General features: G+C 43.2%; 1 protein-coding gene and 1 long non-coding RNA gene across 10 annotated transcripts in view; one reads left to right on the top strand and one right to left on the bottom strand.

Moving 5' to 3' along the window:
* LOC121703912 overlaps positions 1 to 11,069 on the bottom strand; it is a 13,077-nt gene extending 2,008 nt beyond the window's left edge. The window contains exons 1-2 of the long non-coding RNA XR_006030181.1: positions 10,984 to 11,069; positions 127 to 129 (exon numbers count right to left, since the gene is read on the bottom strand). This is a non-coding gene — a long non-coding RNA (uncharacterized LOC121703912). The remainder of the gene's footprint in view (positions 1 to 126; positions 130 to 10,983) is intronic.
* lrch1 (leucine-rich repeats and calponin homology (CH) domain containing 1) overlaps positions 1 to 25,000 on the top strand; it is an 81,197-nt gene that overhangs the window by 49,873 nt on the left and 6,324 nt on the right. For 5 of the 9 annotated variants that reach the window (XM_042084285.1, XM_042084282.1, XM_042084283.1 and 2 more), the window contains 7 exons: positions 4,765 to 4,812; positions 5,458 to 5,518; positions 12,518 to 12,610; positions 17,464 to 17,573; positions 19,661 to 19,798; positions 20,871 to 20,948; positions 24,442 to 24,785. In XM_042084285.1, the coding sequence (XP_041940219.1) occupies positions 4,765 to 4,812; positions 5,458 to 5,518; positions 12,518 to 12,610; positions 17,464 to 17,573; positions 19,661 to 19,798; positions 20,871 to 20,948; positions 24,442 to 24,729 (816 nt within the window). In that variant the 3' untranslated portion in view covers positions 24,730 to 24,785. Of the gene's footprint in view, positions 1 to 4,764; positions 4,813 to 5,457; positions 5,519 to 12,517; positions 12,611 to 17,463; positions 17,574 to 18,112; positions 18,140 to 19,660; positions 19,799 to 20,870; positions 20,949 to 24,441; positions 24,786 to 25,000 lie in introns of those variants that run through there. The other 4 variants (XM_042084287.1, XM_042084290.1, XM_042084284.1 and 1 more) reach the window with 3 other exon arrangements.

Genomic DNA, 25,000 nt, shown 5'->3' with positions numbered 1-25,000 from the left:
CTATACCTTCTCGCATACACTACTAAACTCTCTCGCATACACTACTAAACTCTCTCGCATACACTACTATACTCTCTTGTATACACTACTAAACTCTCTCTCACATACACTACTATACTCTCTCACATACTAAAGTCTCTAACATACACTACTAAAGTCTCTCACATACACTACTAAACTCTCTCACATACACTACTATACTCTCTCACATACACTACTATACTCTCTCACATACACTACTATACTCTCTCACATTCACTACTATACTCCTTCACATACACTACTATAGTCTCTCACATACACGACTATACCCTCTCATACATACATGTAAAATGACTATAATAGTGAGTGTGCATGAGTATAGATAGATAGATAGATACTTTATTGATCCCCAGGGGAAATTCAAGGTCTCAGCAGCATACATACAACACAAACACATTCTTTAACAGCAGAAAGAGTAATTAAAGTATATAATATAAAAACACAACTAAGCAATAAGGACAGTAGAAGATAAAGAATATGCTAAATATACTAAAATACAAATTACAAAAATACAAATTATACTAACTAACACTTAATCTAAATCAATTCTAAAAACAGTATCCACATAGTGGTGATTAATCAATCAGAGGTGCTTGCAATGACTGAGGCAGGGACTGAGCCTGTGATTCTGTGTATAGTAAGGTATGGTAAGGTGCTCTAAGGTGCTCTGTGTGAATGAGTGTCATGGTGATAGTGGTCATGGTGATAGTGCAAATGAGTAAGTCCAACAGTGCAACAATGCAGAAATAAAGTAAAGTAAACTCTATATATCTATATATTTAACTATTTAAAGAAAATGTATAAGTGTGGCCACAGTTCGGCTGTGGCATGGAGGGGGGGGGGGGGTTATGCATATGTGCTAATGTGCTAATATAGCACGCAAACAGTGAGGCATAAAGACAGTGGTACAAGTGGCTAGTGGACAGACAGTACCAAACATGGAGGGGGTGAAGAGGCAGACAGACTATGCAGAGAAGTCTATCTCTCCTCTTCCCTTAAGTGAAGCATTGAACAGTTCAATGGCCCTGGGGACAAATGACTTTCTCAGTCTGTCAGTTGTGCAAGGCAGTGAGCGAAGTCTCCAGCTGATCAGGCTCTTCTGCTTAACAATAGTGCTGTGGAGTGGGTGACACTCATTGTCCAAGATGTTGATCAGTTTGTTCAGGGTCCTTTTGTCAGATAGTGAAGTGATGCACTCCAGTTCAGCTCCCACTACAGAGCCAGCTTTCCTTACCAGCCTGTCAATTCGCCCCACATCCTTCTTCCTTGTGCTTCCTCCCCAACACACTACTGCATAGAAGAGGACACTGGCAACAACAGACTGGTAGAACATCCTGAGGAGCTTACTGCACACATTGAAGGACTGCAGCCTCCTCAGGAAGTACAGCCTGCTCTGCCCGTTCTTGTAGAGTGCATCAGTGTTGGCTGACCAGTCCAGTTTATTGTCCAGGTGGAGACCCAGATACTTGTAGGTGCTAACCACCTCCACATTGACCCCATCAATGTGGACTGGTATCAGAGTGGGCTTAGACCTGCGGAAATCCACCACCATCTCCTTGGTCTTTGAAGTGTTGAGTTGAAGGTGATTGAGTTTGCACCACTGCACAAAGTCCTCCACCAGGCTCCTGTACTCCTCCTCCTGCCCGTTCCTGATACACCCCACAATTGCAGTATCATCAGAAAAATTCTGCATGTGGCATGACTCGGTGTTGTAGCAGAAGTCAGATGTGTACAGGGTGAACAGGACTGGAGAGAGCACAGTTCCCTGTGGCGCTCCGGTGCTGCTGATCACAGTGTCAGAGAGGCAGTTCTTCAGTCTGACGAACTGTGGTCGCTCGGTCAGGTAATCTGTAATCCAGGTTACCAGGTGAGCGTCCACACCCATCTGGTATGTGTATGTGCAAGATTATGATAGTGTGTGTAAGACCAAGTATGAACTAGAAAATGCAATTCCAGGGAATTACCATTGCATGTAAATGCAAAAAAGCTGCTGTGTATAACATTATATTAGGCTACTTACAGTATGATTATTCAGATTACATAGTCTTACAGTATTCTTGAAAACCACTTACTTGGTTAGATGTTAGCTTAGAGTATATGACAGTCAGTAAAAATAAATTGTCAATTCAATATTGATCAACATTCTTTGTTTTAATACAGCAGCATGATACTCAGAATACACTAATGAACACTTACCAATGTAAGCTTGAAGTAAAAATCACAGTTGTATAAGTGTATATTATATATACAGAACTTGATAATGCCAATCATATTATCCTAAGACAGATCTATTTATCAGTGGTAACTCTGAACTGGCAGCAACAGCTAGAGGCCTCAGTTAATGGTATTAGGTCAAATTTGATGGTGATATATACACTGAAGAATAAAGAGTCAGCCCTTCAGATGATCATTTTTAGACAGAATTTAGGTTAGAATATTTTTTTCACACAGCACAGCTCAGGTCTAAAAAGAGTGGTCTAACAGCTATGTTTCACAGATGTTACAGCACAGGTATGATTAAAGGTATGAATGGTTGACAAATATGATTCACAGGTATACATGTTCCATATAGTTAGTGAGTATAGTCCTCACACAACAATATATTTCTCAGAATGTCTCAGTGTAGATCTCAGATAAGTCTCAGTATGGTTAAATGGTATGTGCAGATATGTTGAGATATGGTCACATGTTTGTAAGAATGTATGTCAGTAGGTATGTTGCTAGCAACATTGTCAGCGATGTATGGTTGACAGGTGTGCACACAGACAGGCACACACGTAATGTCATACACGGTCAAACTGTTTTTCACCTCATAGCGGCGGATGTCCTTCAAATTGTAAATGTATCACTGCTGTCTGGCACTTTTCCTAAGTCACTGAAAACAGCTGTTGTAAAGCCACTTCTCAAGAAGAATAACCTGGATGCAATCTAATAATCCAATCTACCTTTTATTGGCAAAATTATTGAAAAAGTAGTCTTTAATCAATTAACCACCTTCCTAACATCAACTGGGTATTTGGATTACTTTCAGTCTGGTTTTCAGGCAAATCACAGCACTGAAACAGCTCTCATTAAAGTTTCCAATGACATACGCCTCAACGCAGATTCAGGTAAAACATCAGTCCTAGTGCTACTGGACCTTAGTGCAGCATTTGACACTGTTGATCACAATATTTTACTACACAGACTAGAACACTGGGTTGGATTTACAGGCATAGTTATCAGCTGGCTAAAATCATATCTACAAGAAAGGAGCTTCTTTGTTGCCATCGGTAACTGTACCTCAACACCAACGTCCTTGACCTGTGGTGTTCCCCAGGGGTCGATCTTGGGGCCACTATTATTCAACCTCTATATGCTCCCACTTGGACAAATCATTCAAAATAATTTGATTTCATATCATAGCTATGCAGATGACACACAAATTTACTTAGCTCTATCACCAAACGACTATGGTCCTCTTGAATCTAGATATAGAACAAATCAACACCTGGATGTCTCAAAATTTTCTTCAGCTGAACAAAGAAAAAACTGAAGTAATTATATTTGGTAAAAATGAGGAAAGACTTAGGGTTGCCACTCTCCTTGACACAAAAGGGTTGAAGGCAAAGGATACTGTTAAAAATCTTGGTGTATTAATTGACAGTGATCTAAATTTCAACAGCCACATGAAAGCGATAACTAAATCAGCTTTTTACCACCTCAAAAATATTGCCAAACTCAGAGGGCTGATGTCAAAACATGACTTAGAAAAACTCATTCATGCATTTATCTCCAGCAGGGTTGATTACTGCAATGGACTGTTCACAGGCCTTCCTAAAAAGACTATTAAACAGCTTCAGGTGATACAAAATGCAGCAGCTAGGACTCTAACAAAAACTAAAAGAACTGACCACATTACTCCAATTCTTAAGTCCTTGCACTGGCTTCCAGTAAGTCACAGAATTTACTTTAAAGCACTATTGCTTGTTTATAAATCAGTAAATGGAGCAGGACCTAAATACTTGTCAGACATGCTTCAGCAGTACACACCTTCTCGTCCTCTCAGGTCCCAGGTGAAAAACCTGCTAGTAAAACCTACAGTTAGAACTAAACATGGTGAAGCAGCTTTTAGCTGCTATGCGGCTCAGCTGTGGAACCAACTTCGGATGACATCAAAAAGGCCCCAACTGTAGCCAGTTTTAAATCTAGACTTAAGACCAAACTGTTCTCAGATGCTTTCTGCTAACAGTGCCGAGTTACAAATTCTGAATCTGCCTTGATAATTATTCTACTTTGTCTTTTATTACTTTTTTTACTACTTTTGCCTTTGTTTTTGCTTACTAATTATTCTTTATTTTTAAATGATTTTACCTTGTGTTTTATGTTTTCTTTTTATTATGATCTTTACCTTTTAACTATTCTTTGACTATATTGCCCTTCTATGCTTTTATTTGTTATTATTGTTTGGTTTTGTTTATGTAAAGCACATTGAATGACCTGAAATGTGCTATATAAATAAACTTGACTTGACTTGACTTGCACGCACACACACACACACACGCACACACACACGCACAACCCCCCTCCACCACACACACACGCACGCACGCACGCGCACACACCTACAAAGACACACACACAGACACACACACACCCACACACAAACAACACACACACACACACAAAGAACACACACAGGCGTGCGTGGTCATTGTTAAAGTCTCTCTTCCTCTCCCTCAGACTGGACAGAGGAGGCCGAGCGAGGAGTCTGGTGCTCACAGCTCAAGGGTATGACGCACACACACACACACCACACACACACTCACACACACAGCTCAAGGGTATGACACACACACACCACACACACACACACAGCTCAAGGGTATGACACACACACACACACACAGCTCAAGGGTATAACACACACACACACACACACACACACACACACACACACACACACACACAGCTTAAGGGTATGACATACACACACCCACACACACACACACGCACAGCTCAAGGGTATGTCTCTCACACACACACACACACACACGCATGCGCACACGCACAGCCGTGGCCCAGTGGTTAGCACTCTGGACTTGTAACCGGAGGGTTGCCGGTTCGAGCCCCGACCAGTGGGCCGCGGCTGAAGTGCCCTTGAGCAAGGCACCTAACCCCTCACTGCTCCCCGAGCGCCGCCGTTGTAGCAGGCAGCTCACTGTGCTGGGATTAGTGTGTGCTTCACCTCACTGTGTGCTGTTTGTGTTTCACTAATTCACTATTGGGTTAAATGCAGAGACCAAATTTCCCTCACGGGATCAAAAAAGTATATATACTTATACTTATACAAGTTCACATATGCTGTATGTTACAAACACACAAACTCAATACACATGCACAAGTTCACACATGCTGTATGTTTTTGTTTTCTAGACTGAAGGAAACACCCCAGCAACATTTAGTTTGCCACCCTTTGGCCTAAAGCCTCGTTCAGGTAATAACACAAACATACACACACACACACACACACACACGCGCACGCGCAGTGCACACACACATACACACACACACGTGACTGAAATCATCCCCATCCCTCATCATTGCTCTAGCGTCTAAGACTGACATCAGCTTCATGTGGTGAATTGTTGGCTTGATGCTTAAGCTGCAGTCCTTCTGCTGTTAGCCGTGAAGCTAACTGATCACAGTCATTCAGTCCTGCTGGTGTTGGTCATGTGTGCTAATATAGCATGAAAAACAGTGTTATTCTAGAATGATAATGGTGACGTAGGGACTACATAATGAAGTATTCTAGAATGATTAAGGTGACATAGGGACTACATAATGAAGTATTCTAGAATGATTAAGGTGACATAATGAAGTATTCTAGAATGATTAAGGTGATGTCAGGACTACATAATGAAGTATTCTAGAATGATTAAGGTGATGTCAGGACTACATAATGAAGTATTCTAGAATGATTAAGGTGACGTAGGGACCAAAGATTCTAGAGCGCTACGCGCAAGATGGATTACTGGCTGGAAAATACGTTGGATATGTTGAAGTACGTTCTACGACTCTATGGGCGCCATGTTAGTAAGCTCAGGTGTCGTCACAGACGCTGGCTACCGTGGGAATCCTATGGCGCTGATCCTAAAATGTTATCAATATTTGTTCTTTAAAGCTGTATGTTGAAATTACGAGAAACCCAATAGACCACACCATGTCTAGACCAGTTAAATATATTGTATAAAGACAATGTAGAATTATTTCCGAGGGTAAATTAGGCTAGGGCACTGACATCTGTCCATCATCCACCAAAACTAAGTTCAATAGACCTATGTTTGGGATACAAGGAAGTTTATTGTCACATGCATATAGTTACTGGAAGTAAGAAATGTAGTGAAATTATGTCTGGTGTCAGCCTATAGCGTCGTTAATGTAATTTCGTTACTTTGTTGGGAAACGAAGTAGCCTAGTCTAAAGGTAGCCTAGGCCTACATTTAAATTTCATTAATTCGTTTCATTGAATAACTGTAACGTCCATTCCTGCATTAGGCCTAGGCCTATTCATATAGCCTATTTTTGTCTCCATGATTGCTTATTTAAAATATGGATTAGCCTTGACAGGCTACATTATTTCATAGAGATGTGCGTAGTGTAGGCTACAGCACGCATTCTCTCCCTGCGCCTCTCTCCCTCAAACGGGTTCAGCCTGCATCTCCCCTAAGCAAATCAAAACGGTGGCTTGTGCAATAACTGTTCATGCAGACTTCAACTGGCGCGGTAGCCTACACAACTTTGCAAAGTCAACTTGAATGTATCAATTTTGAACAAAGTTAGTATTAGGCCTACCCTATTTAACACAACGTTGTCTGTCGCGTTGTTAATCGCAAACGCAAATTTATTCAAACGGCTAAGGAATTAACTGTAGCTTAATTTGTGGAGATCGAAGAGAAAGCATCTGTTTGACATAGGCCTATGCGTAGCCACGGACGGCACGGTCTACTTGTCAGTCTTGTCCGTCCGATTAGAGGGCTTTCCTTCGTTTACGCTCACCATCTTAAAAAGACGCGCATGCAAGTCAACACTGCGCTGAAACCTCAAGAATCAGTCAAATCGCGAAAAAGCCACAGCTCCGTTTAATTGTCAGGTGTGATGAAATGCGTTCATAATCCACTTCTTAGGCTATGTCATAAACGTTGAATGCCTATGGAAAGGTTTTGTGGTAGGATTGTCCAATGGTCAGTGTTGCTTCAATTTGTGTTTTGATTTATGCGACGAACAGATGCTGGGTTCATCAGTTTTGCGCAAGTTTAAAACGTTTAGCCAACTGTCAATTTGTCATTTTCGTTCTATAATTTCCATTTCTCATGTCATGAATGTAACATGCCTATGATAAGGCTTTGCAGTTGTACAAGATGGTCAATCTATTGTCTCAATTGTGATTCATGTGATGCGCACACCAATGCTGGGTTCATGCACTTGATCAGCCTAGAACAGGAACATTTTGGAGAGGGAATGAGAGAATGAACCACGCAAGAAACACTTTTTAATTAAACGTAGGCCTAATTTACAAAGACATCGTAAAACACTGAAAGTTAATATTTACACCACGGGTCTCACGTCGCTCTCAAGATCAGTCGCGTGCTGCCCTCTTTTGAGCTTGCGAGAGGCTTAAGATGCACAATTGCGCAGCCTATAATAAAAAGTAAATAATGCTTAATTAAATAAAGGCATGTGCTTACGCAGCCTATAAGTAAAGAAAAGACCCCTGGCATAATTTGAGGATTTACAGTAGGCCTAGATGAGTAGGCCTAAATAATAGGACTACAGCTATTTTATAACTCAAGCAAATTGTTTTATTAACATATAGCCTAATTGCACAAATTAGGTCCAACGGTTAGATTCATCTGGACGTTTTTTAAGGTGGCTGCAGCCTGTAAATAGGCTAATGATTTTTGAAAACAAACTTCTGTGGTCATATGCATTTTACATAGGCAAGCAGGACAATTTGGGAGTTTTTTAACCTTACTGCATGGAAACGATACAATAGACTAGTGTCAAGCACGGTTGTGTTTAGCCTAGGCCTACCATTTGCATTTATTTAAGTTATGAACATTAGAGGCTTGAATGAAATCTCGACCTTATTAGTGATTGATATAGCCTATCTTATGCACTGTGTTTAAGCAGGCCGTGAACAAAGGGTTAACTTATAGCCTACAGGTAGAAAAAAGAAAAATGGTGATAATATAACGTTAGCTAAGTTAGTTTGCCTGCTAGCTAGATTATCACTAGGCTATACAGTCTCTCAATGGGAATTTATGTGATCTATTTACCAGTGCAATAGCTACTTCTGTCTAAATAATAGGCCTATTTACCTCTCCTTATTCAGTGTAAACTTGGAAAAAGATCAATCGGGCCTTTCACACTGTCAGTTCTTGCAGTTCATTACCGAGAAAGAAAAAAAAAACAGCTGGTAACGTTAAAAACAGCTGTTCAGGTGGGCTCATAGAATTGGAACTGTATATGAAATTTTGCGCTGAGCTTATTAAAATGGCGCCCTGTCAGGCTCAGAACGTACTTCATGCCTATGACGTAACTGATCTATCTTGCTCCGCTCTAGAATCTTTGGTAGGGACTACATAATGAAGTATTCTAGAATGATTAAGGTGACATAATAAAGTATTCTAGAATGATTAAGGTGATGTCGGGACTGCACTTGTATGGACAATAAATAACAGTTTTTGAGCGTGCGTGAACAGTCCTTTCTTGAACTGTCCTTTCTAGCGAGTTTTCCTTTATTATCAAGCAGAATGTTTTTATAGCCTGACGTCTTAATTTAAGCAACTTGACTAATTGCACATGCCCACATGGCGCTGATGAAGCGCTAACGATATATCCTACAGCCCATCTGCCCTTGGTTGCTACCCATGAAGCGCTAACGATATATCCTACAGCCCATCTGCCGTTAGTTGCTACCCATGAAGCTAACAATATGAGCATTAATTTTTCCTATGAGGCCAGTTGCCATGATGCTAACAATATGAGCATTAATTTTTCCTATGAGGCCAGTAGCCATGATGCTAACAATATGAGCATTCATTTTTCCTATGAGGCCAGTAGCCATGAAGCTAACAATATGAGCATTCATTTTTACTATGAGGCCAGTAGCCATGATGCTAACAATATGAGCATTAATTTTTCCTATGAGGCCAGTAGCCATGATGCTTACAGTATGATTGAAGTAAAACCGCTTTTGGCTGATTTAGCTCAATTGCTAACAGTTAAAGCAGAGTAATTCAGTTGCAAATTAAGACTAGAATCATACCTGCCATCAGCTGCTGGCCATGACTTGATGTTGCTTCAGTTAAAAGCTGTTACTGCTCATCCATTAGCCATTAGCCTTATTCACGCGGCTTTGCTTCAGTTAAAAGCTGTTACTGCTCATCCATTAGCCATTAGCCTTATTCACGCGGCTACGCTGTTTATCTTACAGCCGCCCAGGACACCAGAGACTTGCGTAGGCTACGCTAAATCTTGCAGCCGCCCAGGACATTGGAGACTTGCGTAGGCTACGCTGTTTATCTTGCAGCCGCCCAGGACATTAGGACTCACGTAGGCTATGCTGTTTATCTTACAGCTGCCCCGGACACTAGAGACTCGTGCAGGCTACGCTGTTTATCTTACAGCAGCCCAGGACATTAGGACTCACGTACATTGGATTTCTTACATTTTGGTACAACTAAGGCACTCATCTCCAGGTGCTTGTTGACAGCCATGTCAATGAACAGGAAACTGGTCTGCCGACTTCAAGTAGGCTAGTTCAAACAGCCCATAGGATTGTAGTTCAAACAGCCCATAGGATTGTAGTTCAAACAGCCCATAGGATTGTTGTACTTTATGCATTTGCCAGTAGGTGGCAGAAATACATTAATGATATCAGAGCTGTATATACAGTAGAGAGAGTTTGGCCAACTCAAATCATGGGCGCCATGTTGGAGACCAACGTCAGATGACTACAGCGTTTAACCCTATGGGGAGAATATGCTATGTTGAAATAAATCAGATGACTCTATGGGGCGAATAGGCTATGTTGAAATAAATCAGATGACTCTATGGGCGAATAGGCTATGTTGAAATAAATCAGATGACTCTATGGGAGAATAGGCTATGTTGAAATAAATCAGATGACTCTACAGCGTAACCCTATGGGGCGAATAGGCTATGTTGAAATAAATCAGATGACTCTATGGGCGAATATGCTATGTTGAAATAAATCAGATGACTCTATGGGAGAATAGGCTATGTTGAAATAAATCAGATGACTACAGCATAACTCTATGGGGCGAATAGGCTATGTTGAAATAAATCAGATGACTACAGCGTAACTCTATGGGGCGAATAGGCTATGTTGAAATAAATCGCTTATTTTCACTATTAGCAGACATATAAATGTTATTATCAATGTTTGTCAATATGTAAAAGGTCCTTAAAGTGTAATTCCGAAAAAACCCAAGGGTGTTTTTCTGCATTAAAACACATCAAATAAGCTGTGGAGACAGTACATTTCATTAATTTTGGTATCTTTGGTATCTAATATGGTGTCCACGAACCACTGGACCACCTCGGAACCAATCGCAAAACGGGATAGCTCAGATCATTCGATTACCTAGTCGGCCAAACTCTGTCTATACACGGCTCTGAATGAGATAGTCAATGTAGGCCTACTCCATAGCCTCCTTTTGGTTTACACAATGGCCGCCGTGTGAATAAGGCGAATTAGGCCTGAATGTTTGTCATAAGTCATTAGCCATTCATTGTAGCTGTTAGCTGTGACTGTTTAAGCTAGCTGCTAATGTTAGCTGTGAATGTTTAGCCTAGCTGCCAGTGCTAGCTGTGGACATTTAGCCTATCTGCTAGTGCTAACTGTTAGCTTCTAGCCTATCTGCTAGTGTTAACTCATAGATATATATACTGACTAGATGTCGCCTTGACGACTGCTGTTCATTAGAACGAATGCGTCAATCGAGACGCCATCTTGCCGCGGTGGCCCACTCATCTATAATGCATTAACGTCAATCTGAGCAAAGATCTAGCGAAAATTAAATCACCATAAATCGTCAAAATCTCAAGCAATTATCTAGTTTTTTGGGTTGTTCCAACTGACAGGTATGTATTTATGGTCGAGTCTAGAGGAAACTAAGCTTTTGACGATAATAAAGATACATTTTACCCGTCTAGCCCCATAGACTCATTCATTCTGCACTAGCTAGCGGCGGCCCCTAGAGGAACAATGAGTGAACTGCAACCAGGTTCGATACAATGAAAGTAAACAGACTCTCCGTAGACAGGCTCTGGTTGAGGCCACATACCTCTCGTCTCGTTTACTCGTGTAAGTTGTAATCTTACCAGAAGTTGCTGTAGATCTGTAGAACATTTACTTCCGTGCTTTAACATGGTCTGCTACTTCATACGCCAGTCGTTACTTTTTTAATCATGGGCCAATGCTATGGCCAAACGAGATGTAGCTTAATTCACAAATGACAAAGCCATGAGAAAAGTGATTTTCTTACGTTTCAACAACAACGAAACCGAGTTTGCCATCATTGTGAGAAGTTCCCAAATTTGTCGCTAATCGCTAAAAAGGTTTTCTGTCGCTGGGGATGGCCAAACGTCGCTAAATAGGTAACACTGACAATACGGGAGAACTAGTTTAGAGCTTCAGATCCCCGCTACAAGATGGCGGCGGTGTTGACGCATGCTGAGAAGCCGAAGGCGACATCTAGTCAGTATATATATCTATGGTGTTAACTGTTAACTTCTAGCCTAGCTGCTAGTGCTAACTGTTAGCTTCTAGCCTAGCTGCTAGTGCTAACTGTTAGCTTCTAGCCTAGCTGCTAGTGTTAACTGCTTGCCATCCAAGCACACTACTAACATCTGACCATTGTTCTGTTTGTCCATCATTTCCCTCATGTCCCTTTTGGCCATTGGTGTTTTTCCATCTCTTGCCATACTGCGCACGGCATGCTGCTTGCTACCTTACTTTGTCTCTGTGTGTGTGTCTGTATATCTGTGTGCGTATGTTTGTGTGTGTGTGTGTGTCTGTATATCTGTGTGCGTATGTTTGTGTGTGTGTGTGTGTCTGTATATCTGTGTGCGTATGTGTGTGTGTGTCTGTATATCTGTGTGCGTATGTTTGTGTGTGTGTGTGTGTCTGTATATCTGTGTGCGTATGTTTGTGTGTGTGTGTGTGTTGTGTATCTGTGTGCATCTGTGTGTGTGTTGTGTATCTGTGTGCATCTGTGTGCGTTTGTGTGTGTGTGTGTATGTGTGTGTGTGTGTGTGTGTGTGTGTGTGTGTGGTGGATTGCTCCTGCTACTTTGGCATCTTGTTTTATTGGTGCCTGTGGAAACACTTCCTTTGCTTGTGGCTGCTGTGATTGGCTCTGGCATTCTGGTCCCGCCCCCACATTCTGGCCCCGCCCCCACATTAGCCCCTTCCTCTATGTGCTGCTCCCCGCCCCCTCAGAACCTGTCCATCTTACCGGCCACTCCCCCTAACGCAACTACAGGAGCAGAAAAGAATGGTAGGTTTTCACTTTCACTCACACACACATTCACACACACACACATACACACACACTCGCTTTTGTTTTCTCTGTCACACAACTCTATCTATCTCTATATATCTATCTATCAGAAGCGATTGCTCTAAGACTACAGGGGAAGCTCAGCCTCCTAAAATATCACAGAAAATTGCATCAAATAATACAGTTCTAATATTACATTAGCCTACTAAGCCTACTATTCCAACTAGAACATGCTAAAAACGTGTTCTAATATTACTTTAACCTACTATTCCAACTAGAACATGCTAAAAACGTGCTCAACTTCATTAGCCTACTAATCCAACTAGAACATGCTAAAAACGTGTTCAACTTCATGGTTAGTTCGTTCAGCAATAAGGTTTTGCCGGTCATCTGTCGTGATTTTGCACCCCTAAAACATTGCTGTGACGACACGATCCATCAAAAAACCCCATAGACGCTCGGCTTCACTGGACTTTCAATGGCACTTTAGAGTGGGCTGATCTCAGTGCAGAAAAGCTAGATGTTTATTGTACAAGGGCCACAAAATCGGCATTTCCAGGGAAGCCCGGCATCTCTGGGAGTGAATGGGGCAGTGGGATGGCCCGGACCCCGAGCTTCTGTATGATGATTGGAGGAGCCGCCATGGAGGCTGGACACTTTTTGATTGACAGCATATGTCCCGATCGGAGAGGAAGAGTTTCAAGCTCAGGGATGCGTCAACGTTAGTGTTGGCAGGTGAAGTCGAGAGGCAAGGCAAGTTGCAGCTCAAATTCCCATACATTTGTGAGCAATACAGTCGGTTTTCTATTTGTCTTTGTACATATCCTACAGTAAATAAAACCGTAATGTGGAGTTAGAGAGTTTGTGACTTGCTTTTGTTTCAGTTGTGCATTTAGGCTAAGTTGTAGCCAGATAGCTCGCTATATAACATGATTAGCCTGGCTACATTATGCTAATGTTTACTTGAATTTTAAAAGCCATTTGATAGTCTTTCCCACCTGGGGAGATTCAAAATAAAACAGCAAGGCAGATGAACGTACAGAATAGTCACAGAGAAATAACTCTAGTAGGCTACCAAATAGGCAATCAGCAGTCAATTCTCTACATGCCCACTCAACGCATCTGACTCAGATACCGCACTCCTACAACCTCTAGGGACTGCTGGAACATCTTTTTCAGCATTCACGCCTCTCTCTGAGAGTGAAGTATTTAGACTCCTGACATGCAGCCGTCCTACCACATGCTCGCTGGACCCTATACCTACGAGCCTACTTCAGTCCATCAGCCCGACCATCGCTCCAGCTATCACACATGTGATCAATGCCTCGCTAACCTCCGGCACATTTCCAACAGCGTTCAAAATGGCCCGGGTAACACCGTTACTTAAGAAAGCTTCTCTCAACCCTGCTCAAGTCGAGAACTACCGCCCTGTCTCACTCCTGCCTTTCCTATCCAAAGGCATTGAACGAGCAGTCTCCAAACAGGTCTCTGACTTCCTTTCACAGAACAACCTTCTGTCTGTAACAGAAGCCTTAAAAGAAGCCAGGGCGACCGCTCGGTCATCAGTACTCATTCTGCTTGACTTATCGGCTGCCTTTGACACGGTTAATCACCGCATCCTTCTCTCTATACTCGCTAACATGGGAATCTCCGGTTCTGCTCTCTCCTGGTTTGAATCCTACCTCACAGGACGCTCGTTTAACGCATCATGGCTTGGTCAGCTATCCGCACCTCACCATCTCACCACAGGGGTCCCCCAGGGCTCAGTGCTGGGCCCCCTCCTCTTTGCTATCTACACCACCTCCTTGGGACAGATTATCCGTTCGCACGGCTTCTCATACCACTGCTATGCAGACGACACACAGCTCTATCTGTCCTTTCCACCTGATGACCCCTTGGTTTCAGCACGGATCTCGGATTGCCTCTCAGACATAGCTACATGGATGAAGGCACACCACCTCCAGCTGAACCTCTCAAAGACTGAACTGCTGGTCCTCCCAGCTAAACCTACCATACACCACGACATCAACATCAAATTTGACTCCCTGTCTGTTTCTCCTACCAGGACTGCAAGAAATCTAGGAGTTGTTCTCGACAACCAACTAAACTTCTCAGATCATGTTGCCTCAGTTGCCCGGTCATGCCGTTTCGCACTCTACAACATACGGAAAATCAGGACTTACTTGACTCAAGATGCTACCCAACTTCTGGTTCAGGCAATAGTCATCTCACGACTCGACTACTGCAATGCCCTCCTGACAGGTCTCCCAGCCTGCGCAGTGAAACCACTTCAGATGATCCAGAACGCGGCGGCGCGCCTGGTCTACAACCAACCCAAAAGGGCACATGTTACCCCGCTGCTCATCCAGCTACACTGGCTACCTATGGCGGCCCGCATCAAATTCAAGGCTCTAACGCTTGCCTACAAAGTAGTCTCCGGTTCTGCTCCCACCTACTTGAATGCCCTCATACAGACATACGCTACCTCCAGACCGCTACGCTCCTCAGACGAACGACGTCTAGCTCTACCACCGGTACGCTCAAGCCAATCCAAACTTTTCTCATCTGTTGTTCCTCGTTGGTGGAACACACTGCCAGTTCCTACAAGGGCAGGGACATCCTTCTCCATTTTCAAAAAACTCCTGAAGACCCAGCTCTTTAGAGAACATCTCCTCTCATAGCAACACTTACAACAAGTCTTACTGATCCTAGCACTCACCAGCCGTCTTAAACTGACAAGTAACTGTTAAAAACAGCACTCACTGATGCACTTATTCTTACTGTACTCTAATGTTTTTAAATTGTCCTAAAATTGTTGAGAATTGCTCTAAAACTTAAACTGTTTACCATGTTGTTAGTCGCTTTGGCTAAAAATGCGTCAGCCAAATGTAATGTAATGTAATGTAAAAAATAGCCTATTTAATATCTAATAATAGCTATTTAAATAAGCCTATTCCCCCCGAAGTGAACTGGTCAAATGTAGCCAAGTCAGCTCCCATGGCTCAGAACTCTAACATATACTGTTTGGCCTATTTTGGGTTTTGGGATCATTTTTGCCCTCAAACAACAATATAGCTCCTTAATAATATTAATTTAATAATTTACCATTTTTATCAGAGCTTCCCCTAGCAGCAACCGCCACTGCTATCTATCTATCTATCATCTATCTATCTATCTCTATCTATCCCATCTATCTATCTATCTATCTCTATATCTATCTATCTATCGCTATCTATCTCTATCTATCTGTCTATCTGCCTATCTATCTATCTATCTATCTGCCTATCTCTCTATCCGATCTAACCCAACTGTGTGTGTGTGGTCTTGGGTTCTAACCCAAGTGTGTGTGTGGTCTTGGGTTCTAACTAGGGTTGCCAACCGTTCCGTAAAATATGGAATCGTCCCGTATTTACAAGGAAAAAGATGTGTTCCGTATTGAACTGATACGGAACGCATTTTGTTCCGTATTATTGAGAATCAACTCGTGCAAATCTATGACAGATCAGTATTATAAGTTAGACTATGAACGAAAAATACACGATTTGTATGAAATAACAAACCTCTCAGTTTGTCTGTCATCACTATCCCAACAGAGAATGCACTTTTCGTTTGAGCCACTGCGAGTCACGTATATTACGCTGATAGCGTAGCGTGAGATGACATGTCTTGTCATGAATTTTACAGTGCATCTGTGCAAGATAAACAAATAGGCTAGCCTACTTGCTGCAGAGACAGAAAAAAGCCAGAAATAAAATAAGGCTTCACCAAATTCAGAGCTTTTGGAGCAGCTTGTTATGTTCAATATATTTTTTTCTATGACAGCATATCTGCCAGTTCAGTTTTCAGAGTTATTTGGTTTGAGTATAATAGGCTACAAACAAAGTTATTTCTTTATCAAGTGTTTTTGCATCGAAATGATTCTTGTTTTGCACCAGATAGAAAATGAGTAGGCTAGTGGCTATAGAATGTAGTACATTATGTGCGCATTTTAGTAAATAATAGCTCACAATTTTGTAAAATGATGCACTATTTAGTACAATAATACATACATAATTTCAAACCCCCCCCCCCCCCCCAAATGAAGTGGATGCCGGTGTACTGAAGTGTATTATCGAAACACCCCCCCCCCACTAACTGAAGTGGATGCCGGTGTACTGAAGTGTATTATCGAAACACCCCCCCCCCCCCCCCCCCCCCACTAACCCCGTTCCTTATTTTCATATCAGAAAGTTGGCAACCCAAGTGTGTGTGTGTGTGTGGTCTTGGGTTCTAACCCAAGTGTGTGTGTGGGTTCTAACCCAAGTGTGTGTGTGTGGTCTTGGGTTCTAACCCAAGTGTGTGTGTGTGTGTGTGTGTGTGTGTGGTCTTGGGTTCTAACCCAAGTGTGTGTGTGTGGTCTTGGGTTCTAACCCAAGTGTGTGTGTGGGTTCTAACCCAAGTGTGTGTGTGTGGTCTTGGGTTCTAACCCAAGTGTGTGTGTGGTCTTGGGTTCTAACCCAAGTGTGTGTGTGTGTGGTCTTGGGTTCTAACCCAAGTGTGTGTGTGGGTTCTAACCCAAGTGTGTGTGTGGGTTCTAACCCAAGTGTGTGTGTGGTCTTGGGATCTAACCCAAGTGTGTGTGTGTGGTCTTGGGTTCTAACCCAAGTGTGTGTGTGGTCTTGGGTTCTCGGCCAATCATATTAGTCAGTTACTATCTTACATGGTGAATAGGCTCACACAGGACACAATCATTGGTGTGTGTGTGTGTGTGTGTGTGTGCGTGCGTGTGTGTGCGTGCGTGTGTGCGTGCGTGCGTGCGTGTGTGTGTACGTGTGTGCATGCATGTGTGTATGTGTGTGTGCGTGTCTCAGTGTTTCTCAGATCTCATAAGTCTGCAGAGGCTGTGGATCCTCAGTTCACCATGAGGAGAAAGATGGAGCAGCTGAGAGAGGAGATGGAGCAGATGGAACAACTACGCCAGGTACACACACACACACACACACACATATACACACACACGCACACACACTCACACTCACACACACACACACACACACACACAGAGGAGATGGAGCAGATGGAACAACTACGCCAGGTACACACACACACACACACACACATATACACACACACACACACACACTCACACTCACACACACACACACACACACACACACACACACAGAGGAGATGGAGCAGATGGAACAACTACGCCAGGTACACACACACACACACACACACATATACACACACACACACACACACTCACACTCACACACACACACACACACACACACACACACACAGAGGAGATGGAGCAGATGGAACAACTACGCCAGGTACACACACACACACACACACACATATACACACACACACACACACACTCACACTCACACACACACACACACACACACACACACACACACACATATACACACACACACACACACACATACACACGCACACACACTCACACTCACACACACACACACACACACACACACACACACAGAGGAGATGGAGCAGATGGAACAACTACGCCAGGTACACACACACACACACGCACACACACAGATGCTCTCTCTCTCTCTCTCACACACACACACACACATATACAAATATATAAACACATATACATATTTACACACACACACACACACATACTAGGGCTGTAACGATAGGCGATTTGAAAAATCGCGAACACTCGGAATCGATCGGAAATCGTAACATTCATATCCATGAACCTGTGTCGCGGTGTGAGAAGGCAGAATAGTGACACACCCTGTCTAGTGTTTCATGCAGTGGTTTGCAGCTTACGCGGCCGCATAAGCAACATACATCTCCCGCTTTACTTACTGGTAGCCTACGTTGTCCAAACATAAATAAATAAATCATAATTCTGTGTGCCTCATTGTTTTCATTGTAGACTATGTGTTCAACTTTACCAAACAGTATAGAAGTAAAGCCCCTCTCCTTGCCCCACTCTCTCTCTCCCTCCCTCTCGCTGAATGGAAACGCACGACTCGGCCTGCACAAATAAAAAAAAACAGTCACAATCGTGAAAGCAAGGACGCATAGAAGACAACTAGCTAAATTACTATTAAATCCGCTTAGCATAATTAGCATGCTGCACACATTTGGTTAAAGCTCTTGCATTCAAGTTGACTGATCATCTCAATAGCAATGTTTCCCAAAAGGGCCTGTCCCAAGGAGAACAAGTATTACCTTGAAACTTAAACACACATGCGGAAACTGAACAGTCCAACCAGTAGACTAGACCAGTGTTTCTCAAACCTTTCCAGACCAAGGACCACTTAACAAATAAAAAAAAGCCTCAAGGACCACCTAGCTTAAAAAAAAAGTAGACCTACAACAGTATATTACACATTATTGTGTCAGAGAATTCATATGATTTAAACTGGCATAGCTTACATAGGCAGTGTTGCAGAACTGTTTGGATACAAGTTGATTTCAAGTTGGTTCAATATTGCAAACAACTGATCTATATTATATTTTACCACGTCTGCTCGCGGACCACTTGGGATAGCTTGCAGACCACCAGTGGTCCCCGGACCACACTTTGAGAAACACTGGACTAGACTATGATAAGTTAGCCAACTTTGTTTACAATATTTTCCAGGCTTCAACCAGACAGCTGAATTAAAGAGGTAGAGTTGTAATAGAAATAGTAGCCTAGGCTACAGGCTAATCTGGATAAAGTGTGCCATCATAAATATCTGACATTCAGTATTCTCTTCTTTTTTATATCAGGATATAAAATAATACAGATGCAATATTATATTGTAATCATCTGGTGTTCCAAGAGGTGTTCCCCCCAACTACCCCCCTCAAAAAAAAAAAAAAATTGAGGTTTGTATCGAACCGTGGGTCAAAAATCGTGATACAAACCGAATCGTGAGTTTGGTGTATCGTTATAGCCCTAACACATACTACACATGCAAACACATAACCTGTTTAAATGCCAGAGAATTAATGTGTGTGTGTGTGTGCGTGTGTGCGTGTGTGTGTGTGTGTGTGTGCGTGTGTGTGTGTGTGTGTGTGTAGAACATTGAGAGCAGACTGAAGGTGTCTCTCCCGGAGGACCTTGGCTCCGCCCTGATGGATGGAGTGGTGCTGTGCCATCTGGCCAATCACATCAGGCCGCGCTCCATCGCCAGCATCCATGTGCCCTCCCCCGCAGTGGTAAGCCACCAATCACAGCTCCCCCTGCTACCCCTCTCCTCCAATCACAGCTCCCCCTGCTACCCCTCTCCTCCAATCACAAACTCGTTTTGAGCTGGTGCTGTGGCGAAGTGTGGACTTAAAATCGCGGAACTCCGAAAGAGACGGCGTACGAGTGTGTGTTCCATCTGATGACGTACGAGTGCGTGTTCCATCTGATGACGTACGAGTGTGTGTTCCATCTGATGACGTACGAGTGTGTGTTCCATCTGAAAGAGACGGCGTACGAGTGTGTGTTCCATCTGATGATGTACGAGTGTGTGTTCCATCTGATGACGTACGAGTGTGTGTTCCATCTGATGGCGTACGAGTGTGTGTTCCATCTGATGGCGTACGAGTGTGTGTTCCATCTGATGAGTGTGTGTTCCATTCCCTGATTCACGTAGCAACGGCTCTTGATTACGTAGCAACGGCTCTTGATTACGTAGCAACAGCTCTTGATTATTAGAAGCTATTGATGTTCACCACCTGAGGTTCTAATGTTCTCTAATGTTCACCAGCCTATTGTGTTCTAATGTTCTATAATGTTCACCAGCCTATTGTGTTCTAATGTTCTATAATGTCCACCACCCGAGGCAGCCTATTGTGTTCTAATGTTCTATAATGTGTACATCGAAACCGTTCCTAAAATCTGTATTAAAACATATCCGGCCTAGTGTGGACTTAGCAATAGACTCTCACACACACACTACCTGAATTCTCTCTTTCACACACACACACTACCTGAATTCTCTCTCTCACACACACACACCGACATATCTCTCTGTCTCTCTCTCTCTGACACACACACACTACCCAAACCCTTTCTCTCACACACTCCGACAGATCTCTGTCTCTCTCTTTCACACACACACACACACTCCACCAAAACTCTCACACATCACACCACTAGAAGTCTATGTGCAGAATGCAAGTGAGCCTTCAGTCAGAGGTGTTTAATCATTTTCACTCTCTGTGTTTGTCTGTGTGTGTGTGTGTCTGTATGTGTGTGTGTGTGTGTGCGTGTGTGTGTGTGTGTGTGTGTGTGTTGCAGCCAAAGCTTAGTATGGCAAAATGCCGCAGAAATGTGGAGAACTTTCTGGATGCCTGTCGGAAGATGGGCGTGCCAGAGGTGAGTGACATCACTTCCTGTGTCCTTGACATCACTTCTCCCACCACTCCATATGCACTGAGCTCAGGAAACAGCATTCGCTTCACTCTTGAGTTCCACTTCACTCTAGAACACTCTTGAGTTCCACTTTACTTCGGAACACTCAAGTCCACTCAAGTCAAGTTCCTTGAATTTCCCCTTGGGATCAATAAAGTATCTATCTATCTATCTATCTATCTATCTAAGTCTTTAAACTAACACTAAGTCCTAACACCATGTGATGCAAACAAGCGTTTAATCACTTTGTTTTCAGTTGGAATGTCCTCATTGCACGCGACGCAAAGTTCTGAAGGAGCTCTTTGGCTAACGCTCCCCTTGCTAAGAGGCTGTTTAGGCCATAAGGTCTATTTCTGAGGGAATGTGGTTTTTAAACGTGAGGCTAGTTCTCCTGAGCTCAGCAGGCTAGAGGACTCTGAGTTCTTCTGTGTGTGCTGGTCCACACATGTGCTTCACACACACACACACCCACACACACACACACACACACACACACAGTCCCGCCCTGTTGGACCTGCTCCACACACACACACACACACACACACACACAGTCCTGCCCTGTTGGACCTGCTCCACAGTGGTCCTCATAGGGTCTTCAAGCCGACTGGTGATGTCATCAAGCTGACTGGTGATGTCATCAAGCATCATGGTGACGTCATGGTGTTATGAAGCATACTAGTGACATCATCAGACTAACCTATGAGGTAATCAGGCATGTCTACAATGTGATGAGATCATGCAGTAACCTATGAAGTCACCAGTTTGGCTTATGACATCCTCCCCCTCACCCCACTTGTGAGTAATATTGCATCATTCCATTCCCCCTTGGCTACTGCAGCTGATGCTGTTGCTATGGTGACATTTGGACAGAAGCTGGATGGGGGGGTGGGGGGTTCAATCAGTACAAATACAGTCAGGAGAGGTGGGGGGGGTTCAATCAGTACAAATACAGTCAGTACAAATACAGTCAGGAGAGGTGGGGGGGGGGGGGTCAATCGGTACAAATACAGTCAGGGGAGGTGGGTGGGGGGTGTGTGTGTCTGGTTGAACAGTGTATTAATTAAATGATGTGTGTGTGTGTGTGTGTCTGGTTGAACAGTGTATTAATTAAATGATGTGTGTGACAACACGGAAGTACTCATCTATTGAGTGTTGAGTGTGTGTGACACCATGTATGAAGTGTGTGTGTGTGTGAGATACGCATATGAGTTGTTTTCTGGACACTGCTCTAGAGCATTTTTTTTTTCTCTCTGAAAATTCCAGCTTTAAGCCTCTTGTTAGCTGATGGCTAATGCTAAAGGTTCTTCTGCTTAACGCTAATGACTGTATTCACTAATTCTAGCTAATATTAATAGTTTAGCTTCTTAACGCTAATGACTATTCACTAATGCTAAGGGTGATTCTAAGCTAATATTGATAGTTTAGCTTCTTAACGCTAATGACTGTATTCACTAACGCTAAGGGTGATTCTAAGCTAATATTGATAGTTTAGCTTCTTAATGTTAAAGGCTGCTTTGCTAATGTTAATGGCTTAGCTTTTCAATGCTAAAGGCTGCTTGTAATGTTCATTGCTTGGCTTAGAGTTGCTTCTCAAGGCTTAAGGCTGTGATATCAAGCATCAATGGCTGCTAACTGCTTGGAGTTTGCTCATGAAACTACTTGCTGTAATTGCTAACACTAACCTTGCATTCTGGCCACAAGCTTTCACATTCTGTACTAGCTAACGCTAAGCTAGCATTCTGGCCACAAGCTTTCACCTGCTGTTATAGCTAACGCTTACCTAGCATCCTGACCATAAGCTTTCACCTACTACTCATGCTATTCTCACATCATACACCATGCGTCTGCCTTCTGAGAGAGAGAGAGAAAGGGATAGAGATATGGGGAGGGACAGAAAAAGAGTGAGAGACAGTGAGAGAGAGGTCTGATAAAGATAGATAAGAGATAGTTGTAGCCTAGTTACTTAATAATCCAGTTTCTCACTCAATTGTTTATCATTAATCCGCCATCTCGCTGGATCCCAAAGTACTGAACACCAACGGCAGTCGAAACACTGTCACGCCAACGGAAGCCCACTGACTGGCTGTATGATCATTGCATACGCAATATGCACACAATTGCGATATGTAGCCAAGTTATATTCATTTATCAGCATTGCAGTGCTACAGAATGTAGCCTACCCACAAACAGGTCACAGACCATTCCAGCAGCTGACAGGTAGCCTAATGCTATCCCTACACCATAAGAAACATGAAACCTGTAACTCACCCATTAGAAATTCACTCTAATGAGCATTCTGTTCAGCAAAGTTATTCACGATAGAACTGAAATCCAACTTCCTAGCAAAAGGTTAAAAGTTCCTCCCGGTGAGAATGGATATTGATGCTCATTGTGAATCAGCTCACATCACCATGTTACAACAGACTTTGCATTCTAGTGAGTTATAACAATGTTGATATGCGTTGTTGGTTTGATGCATGTCTAAGCTATAGGATATAACGTATGTTTCAATGATGAAGATAATCTGCAAGCAGTAGGATAATCTCCAAGTGGTAGGATAATCTGCAAGCTGTAGGATAATCAAGATAAACTCCGTCATGCGCCTGATATGTACAGTAGGTAGATGTTTTGCGGATCGTTAAATAGTTTTCTATTGAAATGTCAACAACAGGCAAAATAATGATGGTCCCAAGTCAGTAAACAACGTCATGCCAACGGCTGAATGTAGGCCTGCTACCAATGCCAAACTTGAAATTGCGAATATTAACAACGTAGCCTAACTCTTTGAATTTTGCACCCTGGTTAGAAACCAACTCAAAAGTAAAGTAAGGAGTAACAAGTTATTTTCCAAAAGGACTAACAATACTAACGATAAATAGACATTTGCCTACATTTAAAGAAGTTACTAGTAACTAGTAACTTGTAACTTTTTTTGAGTAACAAACCCCAACACTGGTAGTCAGCTATTCATTAGTTAGTCTCAGTGCTCTGAGTCTTAACCCCTTAATTCCGCTGATCGTAAACATCTACCTGCTGTGCCAATGGTGGCCACACCCTCTCTGCATCTTGTGTTTTACTCCACACACAGTGTAACGTTTAGCCTTCCTCTCTCAGAATGCCCACACAGTGTAACGTTTAGCACTACTCTCTCAGAATGCCCACACAGTGTAACGTTTAGCCTTCCTCTCTCAGAATGCCCACACAGTGTAACGTTTAGCGCTACTCTCTCAGAATGCCCACACAGTGTAAGGTTTAGCTCTACTCTTCACCTCTTTAACTCTCTGTTCTTCTCCTTTGGCGGATGGACAATCTCTCTCCTCTCCTCCCTCTCTCCCCTCTCTCCCCACTCTCTCCCTCCCTCTTTTCCTCTCTTCCTCTCCTCCCTCTCCCTCTCCTCCCCTCTCTCCTCTCCTTCCTCTCCTCCTTCCCTCTCTCCTCTCCTCCCTCCCTCTCTCAGTCGTCTCTGTGTTCGGCGTACGACGTCCTGCAGTGCCGGCTACGTCCAGTAGGGGCCGCCGTGTGCTCTGTGCTGGAGTGCGTCAGCACGGCCGAGAGAGAGGGGGAGGGAGGGAAGGAGAGGAGGGAGGATGGAGAGAGAGAGAAGGGGAGAGAAGTGGAGAGAGAGAAGACCTCTCTGGCCCCTCCCCCTACATGGCGGATCTGGGATCTGATTGGCTCCAGCTTGCTCCACCTACTCTGTCTCCTGCTTCTGTTCCTGGCCTACAGCTGGAGTGAACTCACCTAGTACACACACACACATCTAATACACACACACACACACACCTAGTACACACACACATCTAATACGCATATCTAATACACACACACACACACACACACACACACACCTGACACACACACACACACACACATCTAATACACACACACACACACCTAGTACACACACATCTAATACGCACACACATACACACACACCTAATACACGCACACACACCTAACACACACACACTCACACATACACACCTAATACACACACTTACCTAATACACACACAG

This window comes from Alosa sapidissima, chromosome 2 (assembly GCF_018492685.1).
Source record: "Alosa sapidissima isolate fAloSap1 chromosome 2, fAloSap1.pri, whole genome shotgun sequence".
Lineage (NCBI taxonomy): Eukaryota > Metazoa > Chordata > Actinopteri > Clupeiformes > Clupeidae > Alosa > Alosa sapidissima.
Note: the sequence above shows the minus strand (reverse complement) of the source record. Positions and strands in the feature narration are given on the sequence as shown.